At 40.2% G+C, this 17,036-nt stretch overlaps 1 protein-coding gene across 1 annotated transcript in view; it reads right to left on the reverse strand.

The window, feature by feature from the left end:
• Nucleotides 1-1,998: 1,998 nt before the first annotated feature.
• Nucleotides 1,999-17,036, reverse strand: part of MEP1B (meprin A subunit beta) — a 28,467-nt gene continuing 13,429 nt past the window's right edge. Inside the window, exons 8-15 of the mRNA XM_076328955.1 lie at nucleotides 15,518-15,736; nucleotides 12,191-12,343; nucleotides 11,200-11,415; nucleotides 8,236-8,703; nucleotides 6,327-6,509; nucleotides 5,619-5,868; nucleotides 2,985-3,186; nucleotides 1,999-2,045 (exon numbers count right to left, since the gene is read on the reverse strand). Coding sequence (XP_076185070.1) covers nucleotides 2,028-2,045; nucleotides 2,985-3,186; nucleotides 5,619-5,868; nucleotides 6,327-6,509; nucleotides 8,236-8,703; nucleotides 11,200-11,415; nucleotides 12,191-12,343; nucleotides 15,518-15,736 — 1,709 coding nt within the window. The 3' untranslated portion in view covers nucleotides 1,999-2,027. The remainder of the gene's footprint in view (nucleotides 2,046-2,984; nucleotides 3,187-5,618; nucleotides 5,869-6,326; nucleotides 6,510-8,235; nucleotides 8,704-11,199; nucleotides 11,416-12,190; nucleotides 12,344-15,517; nucleotides 15,737-17,036) is intronic.

The following is a 17,036-nucleotide window of genomic DNA, read 5'->3' on the forward strand; positions in this document are numbered from 1 at the left end:
AACAGACCCAGGATCCCTCCTCCCCAGCTGACGTGCCCAGCCAGAAACAGTCCTAGGTGATCTCTCCATCCCAGTCCCAGGGATGCAGCTGCTGCTGTTCCTGCTTGCAGGTCTGGCCTGTAGCAAGGTTGAGTGTGTATCCAAAAGACACGCTCACTCACACACACACACACACACACACACACACACAGAGGTCCCTAATGCGGCTGGCTGAACAGACTGCTGCACACACACAGAGCTGCATGGGTAGCAGCACCCACCTATAATGCTACCCCAACTCACACAAGTACAGACAGCCCCCTCCTCTTCCTCCCCTCCAGCCGATCAGAATGGAGGTTCTCTGGTGAAAACATGCGCGCTCTCATTCTCCACATCCATAAGCACACCCAGATTCAAAGACCCCTTGAATGTTAGCATGGCCTCTAAACCTGTTTAACATCCATGCCTGGACCTGGGGCCCCTTAGCTGGTATGCAGGTCACCTCCTACTTGCCAGAGAGAGCATTGTGATACTTGCTAGCAAAACAGATGTGTACACTCACACACTCATCGCATAAGTACTCCCACAATCACAGATCCCTTGAATCACAGATCCTAGCACTGGCTCTCAGTCTGCCTAACATCCGTGCCTGGACCCTGGGCTCCCTTACCCCAACCACTGGCTCAGACCGAGTCCTCCAGATGTGGAAATGTTTCCTCCAACTCACCAGCTAGTCCAGCTTGAAGTTTGCTAGTGAATTATACATACACATACAGAGGATTAAATTCACTGAAGAAATATAAACACACCCAGGTGTCTCCAGTTGCCAGCACTTAGACCACTTACACAGCCACATACAACCCGATCCCTCCAGTTGCTGCCACCCAGACCTACAGCCCTGGTGCCCATGGCCTCTTCTCCAGTTGCTGGCACTTGGACCTTTCAACACACATACAACACACACACACGCCCCCACACACACCCCAGTCCCTCCAGTCGCTGGGGTTTAGACCTACAAGCCCTACCGCCCACAGGCCTCCAGTTACTGGCACACAGACTCTTGCATGCCAGTCCTCCATGTGCTAGTACCTAGACCAACAAGCCCTAACACCTGTGGTCTCCTCTGGTCATTGGCACACAGATCTCTTTTGCAGGCTGGTCTCTCCAGTTGCTGGCACCATTTTCCCACACTGGTTCCTCTCTGATCCACCATGATACTTCCCCTTTTCTTTGGATCCTTTGGCCCTTCCCCTGAACATCCCATAGTCATTTTTACATAAGTAAGTCCATAAGCCTCTTCTGATAGCCAATATCCCAAGCAGCCTCAAGTATCCCATAATAATCATGTTAATCATGTTTCCCCCTTGCTATCAGTTAAAAATTGTTGTTCAGGTTGACATTCTTGAAGGCTCTGCCTGAGTAGTTCCTTTAATGGATCAACAACCAAACATGGCTGAAACATTCTGGGTCTCCATTATTGTCTCTGTTGTGACTTCCTCATTCATGTTTGTGTGTCTGTGTGGTTAATTTATCACTTTCCTCATTACTTGTTATTCCTTTTATCGTGAGTAGATCACAACCAAATATAACTTAATGAACCAGATGCTCCCACACTCCACATACCCTCACACTACTGAGTGCCAGCTGTTGCAGGACTCAGAACCACTGGGTACCCCATGATTACAGGGTCCAGATCCCTTTTATTATAGACATCTGTAGCTGATAAGATAGCAAACCTAGACTTCACTGTGTTGATTGAAATTCGGGATGCAGTTTTACATGTTTCTTCATGTTCAGGTAGACTTAAAGGACAGGGCAGGCATGTCACACAACATATTTCCATCTTTCTCCATTGCATGGCGATACACAACACTGTCAGACACTTTACTGACTTTAGCACAGTATTTTATCCAGATGATTAATTATTTTCCAGACTTTACAAACCTTTATCATGATGGTTGAGATAAAAGTAACAGAAAGAATGATGACGTAGTTGTGGTTTTCGAGTGATGTTCATCTTGAGTCTTTGATGTTTGTTTGCATTATCTTCAGAAGGATGTTTTATTCTAAATGGGGAAAAAAAAATCAAAGCCACATCTCAAAAGCTTGTAGGGAAGGGAAATATGTGTATAATGTAAGAGCGTTACTTACAAAGAAACTAAAATAATTTATTGGAAGGTCATAAAGTAACAGTGCCAAGTATCTGGCATTGCACTGAGGTACTGCACCTCAACAGGACACCACGTAAAGAATACTAGGACAAAATTAAAAATGGAAGTCTACTCTCTGGAAGGCCATTCCTCTTCAGTTTGCTTACAAAATTTCTCCTGTGCCTTGTGAGTCCCTCTAACCTATGTCATTCTTACTATTTCCAAGACTAAATCTCTGTTTAAACTAAGAGTCCAGATGCCTGGGACTTTATGAAACTTCCTATCAAAACCTGCCCAAATGTCTCTGCTATTCACTACATGTCCTTTCTAATCCAGTAATTCAGATAGTTTTAATCTGCTGTCTTCTTTTAATTCTCCTTAAGTCACGATTTCCATGGCTACTTTTTTCCTTGTATAAAAAATGGCCATTGAATAGGGAAACTGATTTTTATATTTGCTTTTTATTTTGACATTTTGTATTGGGTTTTTTAGTACCATGGTGTTTTAAGGGGAGATCTTTAGTAGAAAATGCAGTAATAGATGAAATACAAGTCCACTAGGTGGAAGACATGGTTTAGTTACAAATTGAAAATGAGCCCCTTTGTTCACACTCTCCCACTCAATGTAGGCTGCCATCAAGGCAGTAAGAGTGGTGGGGGTGGAGGAGGAGAACAGGTTTTGAATGAAGTGGCTTTATGGTGTTTGATAAATCCGTAGCACTTAATGGAGCTCTTTAATTCCTAAGCTGGAGTCTTCGGACTTTAAAAATGTGACATCCTCCAATTTACTTTTACTGGATTTGTTTATTTTTAGTAAATATATATATATCATTGTTGAAAAAGGCAAAATACTTACTTCTTTCAGAGTCAGGCTCTCACCATTTTCCTTTCCTTGGCTGTATTTCTTTTTAAGGCACACCGCGGTTGTGATAGTGACAATAAGCATTACAATAAATACAGATATGGTGGAAGAAACAGCTATTATAGTATTTTCTTGAGTTGAGCCTTTCCTTTCACACCTTTCTCCCATGTACCACCAGTTGTCACCTGCTGGACATCTAGAAAGTAAAAGAACAAACACGTGGTATCACCTAAAGATTAAAGGCATGAAAAGGGCTACTGAAAAAAACCGGCATCTCTGATACGCTGTTTCTATATCCCAAAGCATAATGAAGTTATCTTAAAATGGACTTCTATTTTAAAGATGTCTTGAGTGGCCTACTGTCCTTACACATCTGGATGTGCTTCTTTCAGCTTCCTGCTGTTTTACAGGTCATGTCTTCAGAGAGAGCCTTTGCCAAAAACCCCAAGCGCTATCCTGATCCTTTTGGCTGCTTAACTCTTGGCCGCAGCTGATCTATAGAGCTTCTCCTACAGAATGGTCATCTGTTGCTACCAATAGAGATGCCCTCTGGATCACTCACTTCACTTATCTGCTTCCTTTTCCTTGAAGTTTATAGCACTGCTGTTGATAGAAAACTCACTTTCTGCTCCATGAAACTGATACCTGTCTCTAGGACCACTGTCATGTAATATTTGCTTCCACTATTACTAGTTACCCTCATACCCTGATGCAGTTCTGCCTTTTGTCATGCTCAGCTTTTACACAAAGCCCTTCTATTTTCTTCAGTCAGTCAATTTAAAAAAGCCTTTATAGGAAGGAGTTGAATAAGCTCCTAGGGCAAGTCGTCCAGAAATTTTACGCTGCTATTTTATCCAATGAAGCCACATTTACTACCCTTCAGAAAACTTCATCCACCTGTTTCCTCATGCGTTCTTTGCTTTTTTAATTCTAAGCTCACCTTATGCAGCAATTCGAACCTGTGAGATAAATGGGGTGGAGACCACAGGCCGGACTCTCAAGGCATCTCTGACCAGATAGCAGCTGAACCAAAGCTTAGGTGCAGGAATTCCCCAGTTCTAGGACTGAGCTGGCCGAAGATGTTCCCACCACATTCCCCTTTCCCTGCTCAGTACTTCTCCACTAGCAGATGTGGTATGTTCTGATCAGACCTTCTCATTGCCAAAAGGGGCTTATTTTCAAATTTAAAGAACTTGTATGAGCTGCCTCTGCCCTCCCCCAAGAAGAAGGTAAGAAAAGAAATTAACATCCTAGCAGTCATCTGGTTTTAGGACTAAAAACAACCTCCAGGCCTTGATTCCTTCACCTTATCCAGCATCACTATCAGCTCCGAAACATTTTATAGTGAGTATATGAGGGTCCCAATGACCTAACTGAAAAAAAACCCATATGTGCAGTACTGTTGAGTGCACACCTGCCGTGTCTTTCTAACCCTGGTTGTGCCTAATGTTACTGTTTTTCTAGTTCCTGTCTAAGCCATTTATTCAGAACTATGTGTTCAACCCTGAAAATGGGGTTTGCAGTGTGCTGCAAGGATACTGACTTTTGGGGGACTTAATGTGATCCGGCTTAAACAGAGTTATGTATCACATTCCCCCTTGTTTCCCAATAGAAAATCGGAGCGGAAACTGACTGCTGGTCACACACTTCTCTAGGACGGAAAGTAGGTTGCATAGGCACTAGCGCTTCAAATAATCCAGAGATGTCAGAGAATAAAAGTTTTCTTTCCATAATTTTGAAATCAGGCATAACACTTAGCATAACTTTTTTTTGTCTTCTTGGAAGAGCTTCTTGACATTTACTCATATTTGTGACCTGTTTCTGATGGGTTGCACAAGAATTGTTTTTTAAAAGGTTTCTAAATGGGGAAATATAACACTTAATGAGTCATCCTGACTCTCGGTGCTCTCAGCCTTTAGACATTTGCCTCACAGCACTCCCCCAGTCTACCTGCCCCGGCACAGCATCACATAAGGTCACTATCTTCAGCCCTAGAGTTTGTTTAAGAGCTGGAACAATGCTCATCAGCCAGGTGGGTTACATAAATGTATCCACAGAGAATTAAATAAAAGTTCATATTAATTTTCTTGCAGGGCAAACAAACTTTTTAGTCCTCAGCCTTCATCTCTGGTTTCAAAGGCAAGCAACTCCACTTTGGTAATTCATGGTCATAATTTACACTACACAATATTTCTGAATCATATTCTAAAATAATGTCTATGCTGCTTCCTGCCTGCCAAGTATTAAACATCTTTTCTACGGATATAAATGCTATTTTGTTTCAACTGCATTTATATTTAGCTCTTATAAATTTTGTTATAGGGACTTCTAGGGAGATGCACAGTCCATTTTACAACATTGGACTAATACACTACTGAAAATGATAAAAACATTTAAAATATAATTTACAGGGAAGTCAAGCAGAGTACTTCAACATGGTCAAATGCTGAGGTCAGGAGCTTTGTTGCCCAAACTGGGCATAAGTTTAGTCTCACAGTAGCAGTTGGAAATATTTGCCTTAATCAGCTATAGTCTATCTTTCCTTTCATTAGGAACAAAGATTTATTCTACTAGAAACTTTCATTACTCATCCTAAAATTGCATTTGAGAGTGAATAAAGGCAGTTACCTGCACACTGGTGCTCTGTCTACAATAACGCAGACACCATCATTTTCACAAGGGTTGTCTAGGCAGGAATTGGGACGCTCTGGCTCTGGCTTTTCGGTCAGGGTGACAGAGGCTGTTGTGGTGGCAGTAGGCCTCATGGTAGGCTTGGTGGCAGTGGTGTTAGAGGTAGGTTTGATGGTGTTGTCACTGGACGTATTCACAACAAAGGTAGGTGAAACACTTGGCTGAGTTGATAGTAGATGTGATATATCTGCACGATAAAAACACAAGAAATAAGGTCTTTACTTCATGTTATTTTTCTTCTTATTCTAATGATAAGTTCTAATAGTAAAGAGCAATAAGCCTGTCCACAGGTATAATGGATAAGTAGTCTTTTTTACCTTTCAGGAGCATGATGTATTTTGGAAATGTCCTCTAGATTTTTTCAGAAACAGACAATTTTATTCAAAGTACTCTATTCAAAATAATTTGCACAAGATTAGCATCATTTTATACACCTTCACACGAGATAAAGGAATTATACAGTGCATGTACCTATCCACAAATTTATCCAAACATATGATTTGACTTTAGATACATGCGTAGTTCCAGAACTGCTCATTTGCAAAGTACATCATGTGTATTTATATCTACAGCACTAGTGACTTAGTAAGTATGTGACACTCCATGTTTACTGTATCATAAAGAATATCAGCTATGTTTACATACCTTCCATTGTTAAAAGAATATAAACACCGTCGTCTTTAATAAAGTTGCGGCTTCTAAGTCTCTGATGAGTTAAGAATGTACTCGTTCCACTTCCTGGACCTCTCATGAATGTAGTTCCATTGGGAAAAGATGCTATGGATCCCACTTTATCTGGCCTATCCCAAAAATAAGTTGATGAGGAATCTGGAAAAAAAAAAACACTGAATGTGAGTGTGGGACCACTTTGGGTTTCTTTCTCAATAGGGTCCCTTCCTTCTCAGATAATCTCTTCTGCAAAGTAGTATTGAGGCCTCTCTCAACAACCAAGACAGATTGCATCCTACTTTGTCTGCTTCTGCTTAGTTGGTCATGGATGTCATGAATATGGAGAAGACAATAAATTACCTGAAACTCAAGGAGTAGGAGCAATGCTGGACCTGCCTACAATATTTGCAGATTTTTTTGCCTGAGATACCACACTGATGAGATGCAGAAGACAATGGAGATCTTCAACGGCTTGGTTTAGCCTGAGGTATTGAGAAAAGAGCCTGCTGGAGACGAGGTTATTGGTGAGCTAGTTGAAAACCTGTTGTATTTTCTTTTTAGTTCTTTTAAAGTGTAGTGGGCAGGAAGATGAGGAGCACATAAATCATCTGTAAAATGAAATAATTCAGTGCTTCTCAAAAAAGAGCATCTCTTGATGTGGATGTAGGGCAGAGGGCACGTGAACAATCTGAACGGTCACTGGCCACTGATGTCCCCTCCATCAAACCCTGTTCTAAATCTCAAAGCTGAGCCTGATTGCCTATGAAAGTATCTGACAGAGGGAGAAGAAACTGCCTGCTCCAACACCACTGCTGGTTAGAGAAAGGATAGGAGTTACAAGGCTTCTCTTGGGAATCTGGGACTATTAGCAATATATGAATAAACAAGGGAGAAGGAGCAAACAGGCTGCGTGTCCACAGGGTCAGGGAAGGAAAAGGGCTGAGCACTGTGGCCATAACAGCAGAGAGCATGGGGAAAATGTCAACCATCTATGGAAGACTTGGTGTGATGCGTCTTTCATTTACAGGGGAGAACATTTAGTCTTTCTAGATTACCTGCATTGTTTTCACGTAGAGACAGTGTCATAGAAAAATGAATGTAAATCATAGATTTTTAAAAATAATACTGTGAGTTAGACATTTTTGTGCCTTCCTTCCTTGACTAATGTTACGGTCTGAAAGCCCAGGAAACTAATTCAGTGGTGGAGGTGGTTTCTTTTGGCAAAACTCTTATAATCAATGCAGAAAGTCATTTTGGTTTAAATCCAATCTTTATCCAATGATGAATATGGGGTTTTTCTTTAATATCTCTCTTTATAGAGATTCCTACCATTTCTCAGAGTTACATCTTTACCTCAACTGCCTCTTTTCCAAGTTACTGTGGACAATTTCTCCTTATCTTCTCATACCTTGAACATAATATTCATAATACAGATTATGTATTATGAATCAGTACTTTGTCCATCTGGAGATTTGTGCTGACACCACTGTACCTTTTACAAGGAGGGAGGGGATTTGTTTAATAGCTGCACTTTTATCTGGTATGAACTGTGTGTATTGTTAATTCAGTATTTTTCTTTTCAAGTCTTCTGGAAAACTTCCATTCTCATTAAAGCAGATATAAATGCATCTTCACAGAGCATATGAAAGAAATTTTAGGCGTGGATCATCCACCTATTTCTTATGCAAATCAACTTTGAAATCCAGGGTCCCAGCTTAACCTACTTGTATGTTCAATTTTTTCTTCAATTATATCGTTGCTGCAAACAAATGAAACATTCCAGAAGCTAAAAAACCTGCACTAATCTACACAAAGAGAAAATTTGACTCCTTATCTTTTGGCTGTGTTTTAAACGTACTGGATAGCACATCTGATTTTAACTAACCTGATAATTTCAGAGGGTCGGTTGTTATACTTCTTTGGTTTGACATCCGTTGACGAATATCAGGATGCTGGTCAAGCAGAATCATGGTACCTTGTTGCCATGCACAGGGCCATTGCAACTGATCATCATTTGCTCCAGAAATCAGGTGCAAGTACATTGCTAAATTAAATGGGTTATTAGTGGTACCATTTACATACAAGCTGACCTGAAAAGCATATCCTTTACTAGAGTAAAAAGGTGGACTGTATATTCTTCCTGCTGTCCCTGCTGGACTTGTGTTGAGAAGATGTGTGAAATTTCTGATGTGCCAGACGTGGTGGGGACACTGAGTTTCTGACAAATTGATGTCGTCAATAGAGAGGCCTCCGTTTGATAAGCCACTTCCTCTCATGCCCTGAAACACGACCCGGAATTTACTTGTGACATTCAAAGAAACATGATGGAGCTGCCAGTAAGTTGCAGGTGAACCTGAAAAACAAGGGTAGGGATTTCTGAGTAAGCAGTACAGTCAAACACTGCACAGGTCTACAGACCCTATACCAATGCTATGTAAGAATCTCTCAGTTCCACCGGCACTGATGTGATGGAAAATTTCTCCTGTAGATGTTATGTTTTCAGTGCAAGATCATATTTTCTCAATTCAGTTTTTCAACAGGTTTAATACATATAGCAGCTCTTTAATTTGAGTGAAAAGAGTGTTAATGTTTTTTAAGACTGCTTTTTTATTTTTTTAATATTTTTAAAGAACATTACATTAAATTAGTATAAATGTTGTGATAATGAAATGCACAAAGATGGCTGTCACCTGTATTATTAAAAAGAAAAAAATTCAGAGCAAAGTATATTGAAATAACTGAATAACAATGTGTCTCAACAAAAAATGCTACAGAGGATTCTGGGAGCCTAGAACTACAAGATTTGTTCATTCAGTTGTTTTTGTATATTTAAATGGCTTGTTGGAAGTTTCCCTATGCAGAAGCACTATTCACCCATCAAATGGTTAATGGTACTAAGTTCAAATTAAAGCCAGTCATTTGCAAAACCTACTTCATGTGATAAAACCTCACTGCGAGTCTGGTGCTGCATCCCAAAGTGCCTGCACTAGCAAATTCCACTTGACTCCAAGAGTAGTGTACGCAAAAGCAAAGACCTCTGCACAGGGGCCTTGTAAGGCAAGTGAAGGTAGGACATCCTTTGTTAATAGTGCATACAGCAAAACAGTTTCTTTTGCTGTCTGGTTTATGTTCACCTGCATGGAAGAACAGACTTTCAGCTGCGTTTACAGAATAGGCAGTGCCAATCCCAGGTACAGAACTCATGCTTCGCTTTCCTAACAGTTCTAAACACAACACAATGGATCTCAGATATCAGTCTTAATTTCTTGCCATTTTTCATCACCATTATAATTAGGAGGAAAAAAATAAACCCAGAAACAAGAACAAAAGCACCCCACTTTTTCCATTAAATTGCCTTCTGTGTTAACTAAAGTTTTTTTGAACTGCACAGATTATATGCAAGACTGGGGTTTCTGATGCATGTTCAACGAGCAGACCAGCTACTGTGCTGTAAAATGTCCCACTCCCACAGCCTCCCCTGCCTCCGGCTGAAGGCAGCCACAGCAGCCGCAGAGCAGCAGAAAAGGTTCAGGGCTTGTCCCTCAGCCTCTTAAGCGTGGTGGTTCAGTGCATACCCATAAGCAACTCAGCCAGGATGTCAGATCATGGCTGGAAAGGGCTGTAGTGTTGGTGCTTCTTCCAGCCTGTTGACTCTGTGTTGGTGAGGGTAACTTCTCACATGAGAGAAGTGAGACAGCTTGGGGGAGAAACGATCTTAAACCATTCCTGAAAGTTTTACCAGAGATTGTCAAAGTAGGGTGCCCATTTGGACACACATATCAGATCAGAGACTTAAAAGGAAATTATGGACTTGAGAAAGAGGGAATGGGAGATGGGACCTAATATACATGAAAGAGTATTTGTGAAGAAGGCTGAAGTGCGGAGAAATTAATCTTGGCTTCAAAGTAGGGTTCAAAAGAGCTTGGAAGGCTCAGACTAATCTGAAATTTACATCTGCTTTAGCAGCCCTGACACTTATATTCACCTATATGATTCCTGATAGCACACAGGGATGATGAAAGCATCAGGGTGAAGAAAAGAGTGGAAAAAAAGAAAAGAAAAACAGTCATGAGCAGTAGCTGAGCCTAAAGGGACAAAAAGAGGAAGAAGAAGTGGACTTGTTACCTATTTTGTAAAAGAACTCGCTCAATCCCTTATGTAACCAGAAGATTGAACTAGTTGTAGCTGTAATGGAGACCAAATAATAGTTAAATATTTGAGAAAGTAATTTAATCATAAGGTGACTTTGGCAATTCTAGCTTAAAGAGCTCTTGTCCATTAACTGACCTCAGTTGCTCATTCTGTAGGCCAAAGGCTTCTAAAACCACAAGAACTTAATTTTCTTCAAATTACAACTCAAACCGTGATCTGTTGCCCATATATTTCAGTTAAGTCATTTCAAACCTTGTTTAAAAAGTAAGTTATATTTTATTTATCTTTTTTAAACTGATATGTTAGGTATTCCAGGGCACTTATACTTTCCATGTCTTTATTATTACTTTCTTATTCATTGTAATTTAGTCTAACGACCAGCTTCATCTGTTGCTATTGATACCAGCGATTCTAGAACAGTTAAAATGACTGCTCATGGAATTTTAGCTATTTTGGTGAGAAAACTATCCTGATAACGCCAGAGTTTGTAATTTGTGGTAATTGATTATATTATAGAAAAACGGCTGACTGAGGATCCATCAAGTATAATTTCACCAGCAGAGAATCAATCACATAGTTAGAGAAGAAGTCAAAGAATAACACTAGGAGATGAGTCAATTTGCTACAATATTTTCCCCCAGTACTTTGAAAAGGATATTGAGTATAGACTAAACCAAAATGCAATTTTATTCCATACCTTTTATCTCTTCAATGAGTCTCAAAGTACCGTTCGGATGGGCTGAAGTATACTCCCTGACCCAGACATACAGACGGTCGCTTTCATGACCACTGTTGTAGAAATAGAATTGTAGGCACTGAAAGCCCCTTTTAGGATACAGAATTCGGGTCTCCAGGACAGCTGTGCTTCCCTTTGCTCCAGCGCTGGTGTTGAAATGCATGAAGTAGCCAGAATCTGTCAAAAGTCAGTGAGAAATGAACGGTAGAGGAGACAGAAACCAAAATTTTCCTCACGTACCTATATTCCTAACACTATATTGTAATACCACTAGAAGACATGGTCAAGTCAATGTCAGGGTAAGCTAGACCCTGTACAAATCCTCAGGCTGAGGACTGTTACCTGTTACCTGTTTACATTCTCCAGAGGCAGAACTGTTCTCCTTGCAAGTTTTTCCCTCATTTGCCTATCTCTAGCAATTTGTACTCAAAAGCACAGGCTTGTACTCTTTACCCAGGGCCAGTAATTCACAGCTGACTCCCTCTCTCTGGAGGACTGGTTTAAGCTCCTGTACTCATTAAGTTTTCTCTGACAGGTTCAGAAACAACTGGCTATATTCTCAATGAATTGTTCACCTGAGCTCTGATAATATACATAATTTCTAAATCCCAATCCTTTCCAAAGGCTTCCTGAGCAATTATTCAGAAAATCAGCAGTCTTTCTGGTGTGCCTGTACCATAGGTTAGAACATTTTATATAGTTCTCATGTCAGGATGTGTCATTAAGTCTAGAAAACAGATGAAAAGAGGAAAGGACATTCAATCTTCTCAAATAAGCACAAAATCGAACTTATCACATGATGTCCCGAAGTATGTAGATTTATGTTGCTTGGTTAAAAAATAAACTGTAATTCATCAACAAATAAACAGAGAACACGGCCAAGATTGAAGTCAACTCACATGCCTCTGCAGAAAATACTTCCCAGAGAGATAAGAACAGTCTTTTCTCATACCTTTGCATTCTCCCATATTAGTGTGATCACTATTTGGCCCAGCAGGAACCTGAGACAAACGCTGCCAATCACTGTTATCATCTGAACTTTGAATCATGCCACATATATTTTCAAGTTCAAAACTGCATGTGTCCATGAAACTTAGGGAGGAGGCTATAACATTTAAAAAAAAAAGAAAAAAGTCGTGAATCTCTATCATATGACATACATTTTAATTCTGAATGTCCAAAGCCAAGAGTAGAGAAAGACTAAATGCAAACACCAAATAATCAGCGGCTTCATCAATCATGGTCATCAACATTCATAGGTATAACGTTCAGGAACTCAAAGCATTTGGCGATTAACACTGACATTAATAAGATGTCGTCAGGACCACTCTGGGCACTTAGCAAGCACAGGAGGGTGCCAGCTAATTACCATATCACATCTTTTATTTATAAAAGGAACACTAATACCAGCCCCAACCCACCAACCTTCTCACAGTCAAAAGGTCCTGAGAGTTCCCATTCATTCCTCTGCTTTCTTTGGGCCAGTCCACACCTGGCCACAGGTTTTGATAAAAGTTCACTAATGTATCGGCTGAAGTGCTTATTTTGAAATATAGTACAGCAGAAGTTATTTCACTGCAATAAGCAAACCTTGATTTTCAACATGCTGAATTGAAAAAAACATTTGGCAAAGGTGCATTTGGGACCAGTGAATACCTCATCTCATGCAAATTTTTAAGATGTCTTGCATATAACAAGTGAAAAATTAAGTGAAGGCAGACTGTGCAGTTGGAAAGGGAAAACACTGTATGAAATGTTTTCTCTGTCTAAAGCAAACCCTGGGTGGGTGAGGGAAGACACAGTCCAGGTTCATCCCTATTCTTAGATTTGTTTCTCATTGTGCCATGTCTGAGCTCTGTGTAACACCGGCTGTGATTTGAAAACAACTAAGTTAATAAAATGCTTCATGATTATTGCTTTTCAAACTATGTATAAAATATTATGGCAAGTTTAAAGGTTTCATTGCACCACAAAAAGGACCTTGAGTATTGGAAAAATCAACCTCAATGTCACGCCAAATGCTTCACTTAGGTGGTAGCCCAGGGAAGCACTTAAGTATGAACTGCTGCCAAATCAGTTGCACTGCTGAGATGTTTTGTACTGTCCTCATAGAAAGCTAACAATCCTCTAGAGGTTGCAAGGCTATCAGAAGTGTTGTATGACTGACACCTTTTAAGATATAGTGTTGGTATGATGTTGTAAAAAACAAGAAAAGATTCTCATAGTAAATGTTATATTGACTGCTGAAGAAAGAAAAAAACCCAGCTAGGGTGTCAGCAAGAAGGTAATAAAAAATGGAGGATTATTAGATGAAAGAACTCTTTGAAATCAAAATACAAAACAAAATATGACGTCAATTTGCCCAAACAGAAAAGCAGTAGCCTAACTACCTTAATTAGAAAGTGCTGGCTGGCATGGAGTGGTGACCTGAACAACAGGAAGAGAGAAAAGCAAGACTCAACAGCTTACCATGTATTTCTTAGATTAATTAATGAAATAGGGGAAGGGGACACTGCTTGAGGGGGGTTTTGAACTCCATCTGCACCAAAAGCCAGATACTTTGTTGGTATGTAATAAAAGGCTGGACTTGGAAAAAAATACAGGGGCAATGAGTGGTGAGTCCTAACTTCCAGTGTCTGAGGGAAACCTCATGGTCAGTTCTGTTAAGTCATATGCTAAAAAGGGAAAGCAAACTAAAAACTACTGTCATCATATGGCCTGAAAGACAGTCCTGAAGAAGAGATCCGAACAGCACTAAAGTATCGGTCAGGATTTCTCATGTTTGGTTGTTTTTTTCAATTTAAGAACCAAGTTTCCTATTATTTAATGCAATTTGCTAACTACACGGGCCTTCAGCAGAAATTCAGCTTAAACTTCTCCTTAAATCATGTTCAGCAACAGAAGTAATCTTTTGATTCCTCTGGGAGGATATCTGCCACCCAAACCATGTTTGGCGTTCTCAGTCTTCCCTCTAACCTGAAAGGATCAGTCTAGCAGCTGGGTGGGCAAGGGCTGGGACCTGTGAAGCACCCGTCCGCCCAGGCACAGGGGTCACTTAGGCAAATGGTGGCTGATCTGAAGACCACTTACGGCTCTGCGAATATCGTGCACCAGACAAAGCCAAGGGACAGACTGGGGAGCAGGGCAGATCCTGATTGCACTGAGAGTGGTGGCAGTTTTGTCACTAATTTCAATATGACTGCATGACTGAGGCTTATTTCACTTAGGGAATGTGCCTATGGGTTAAGAATAGAGTTAAAATGTCATGAAGTATGTATGTAGTGCACGAGACTGATGAAAAGTACATAAGATTAACGGAGAGGAAGAAGGACCCCATCCACTGTTAAAGACCTCCTTAGCTGTAAGCACTTCTATAACACCTAATTGACTGTGTGCCAAGTGCTAGAAGCTAAGGCTGCAGGTAAGCGTGTGTTCTGTTTAAGCCTACATGAACAGAAATATTTTCATCAGAATCGTATGCTCAAAAAAACTCAGTTTTAATACAACAGTTTGATAATTATTTAAGGTATCTATAGAATGAGGTTTAAAATATAATTGTAAACCAGTACTCACTACTTGGGGTACTGAGTCAGTGAAGTAAAAGTTTTCATCTGAGTGCCAGGGCACCTTTGATTCAGTCACAATTCCAGAATTATATTCCAGTTTGGTAATAGAATTATCTATATTTCTTTGTCTCTTACTTTCACTCAGCTTTCTAAAATAAATCCCACACAAGCAGAATAACTCTTTTGACCACTTTTGTAAGAGACTGGGTTTGAAACTAAAAATAAAAATTTTAAAAGCTCGCATTTTCTTCCTAACAGCATCTGTACCCTATTTGCATGAACACACGCTCCGTCTCACTGATTGCATGAGAGCGGAGTAGGTACGATAGCCACAGCAAAGATAGTCATTTCTGTACAGTGTCTGAGCAACAGCTGCGGAAGAATGGGGGAAAAAACAAAAAGCTTTTTGCAGAAGCACACATTTTAAACAGCCACCCAAGGGATGAACAAAAATCAGCTGCTGAGTGAAGCTGGTTTTTAACTAAAGGTCAGATAAAATTACACAGAAAACTCTGCTACACAGCAGTGTTTCTGCAGGAGGGCTATGTTATTTCTAGCTGTACCATTATTTCTGGTGTTTTTAACACAATTCACTTCTCCAAATACGTTAGCATCTCTTTCGCTTGTGGCTGGATGAGTCCAGCATGTATGTATCACCCTCAGTTCTTTCAAATGTCCGAAGCAAAAAATTTAAAAGAAATGGAGAAACTTACAGCAACTGTATAGCCGGTTCAGTTTCTGGAGATCATAATCACTGAAATCCATTCGCTGTCCTATTACATCCATGAAGTCTGGTATGTTAGTGACGATGGTGGGTTCAGTTCCGTTCCTGAATGCATTTTGGCTATAGTGCATCACAGAAGTATAGTCATAGGGAACATTCAGGGAGTCTGAAGTTTTATCATCATATTTTTTGAAATTATGATCTTTACCTAAATGGGAAAAATAAAAGGAAAGATTGTTTGTTGCCCAAGAGGACCAAGTTTCGATGTACAGACTTAACGTGACAGAGAATCCATCAGATCCCCAAGGTTTTTTTTGTAGTCACTTACTCTGTAAAACTATTTTATTTCTAGTCTAGAGTTATTTACTTTCCTCTTTCAGCCACTGGAACATAACATGATGACTTCTGCTGGATGAAGGAAAGATTTTTGCTACCAGAAATCTTTTCCCCGTGAAACTGCCCGTAAACTTTGATGGGCTTGTGATACCCAAAAGTGGAGATACTGTTCCAGTACTCAAATTAATGCAATTTGAAACTGTAATACCTCCCTGTTTCTAATCTGCATTCTCTGATGTTTAATTGCTAGTCATTTTAGCTCATAATAAACAAGTTAGAGTTGTCATCGGATAAGCTTCCAGAATTTAACTTTACAGATATTTTCTGGAGTATGAGCAGAAAACCATTACTAACTACCCAATGGGAGGTAAAGTTTTAAATGTTTTAAATTAGTCAAAATACAGTAACTATATTGTGGTCAGTGTAAAAAAGCTGCAGTGGTTTCAAACGGCTAACAATAGCGCACCTTGTCATTAAAGAGTCAGCAAAATAGAATGGAAATCAAATAACAGAGTCTAAGTCATTTTCTGTAATACATACTTGCATATGCACCTGACTATTGATCATGACTAAATAAGAATGCATTAGATTTAATCATTATCTGTTTTTTCAGTCTTTTGTGTGTACCTGTGCTGGGAAAGAATCAAGTCTGTGTGCGTAACTTTGTTTTTGAGGTGCCTGAAAGTCACAGGGGACGACGGCAAGCTGAAGAGGGAGAGACCGAGCAGAGTCCTGAGGAACCCCGTGCCAGCTGTCAGGTTTATGCCAAATACGCCAACACTTACATTCACAAGCTGCATCGCCAAAGTAACCGCTCGTGTGATGCGGACCCTGAAAGGGGTCTCTCCTTTCCACACACCCTCTCTGCACGCTCTGCCGTCTCAGCTCTGCTGCCCGCACCGGGTGTAGCGGACGGGGAGAAAGAGGACGACCGGTGTTTTCACTGGAGATTTTCTACTGGCTTTGGTCGCACTGGGTTTTTCAGAGTGGGATTTTTTTTCAATTACTTTTGTTTTGATAAGGGCTCCCAGAGTAACAGTGCTTTTAGAGTATTCATTTAAACAAACTAAATTACTCTCTTCCGTTGCTCTGCTGTACAACATGTAGCATAACAGGACTCAGATCTCTAGTGAGGTCTCTGGGAACTGCTGTGGTACAAGGAATAACCATAG

This window comes from Aptenodytes patagonicus, chromosome 2 (assembly GCF_965638725.1).
Source record: "Aptenodytes patagonicus chromosome 2, bAptPat1.pri.cur, whole genome shotgun sequence".
Taxonomy (NCBI): Eukaryota; Metazoa; Chordata; class Aves; order Sphenisciformes; family Spheniscidae; genus Aptenodytes; species Aptenodytes patagonicus.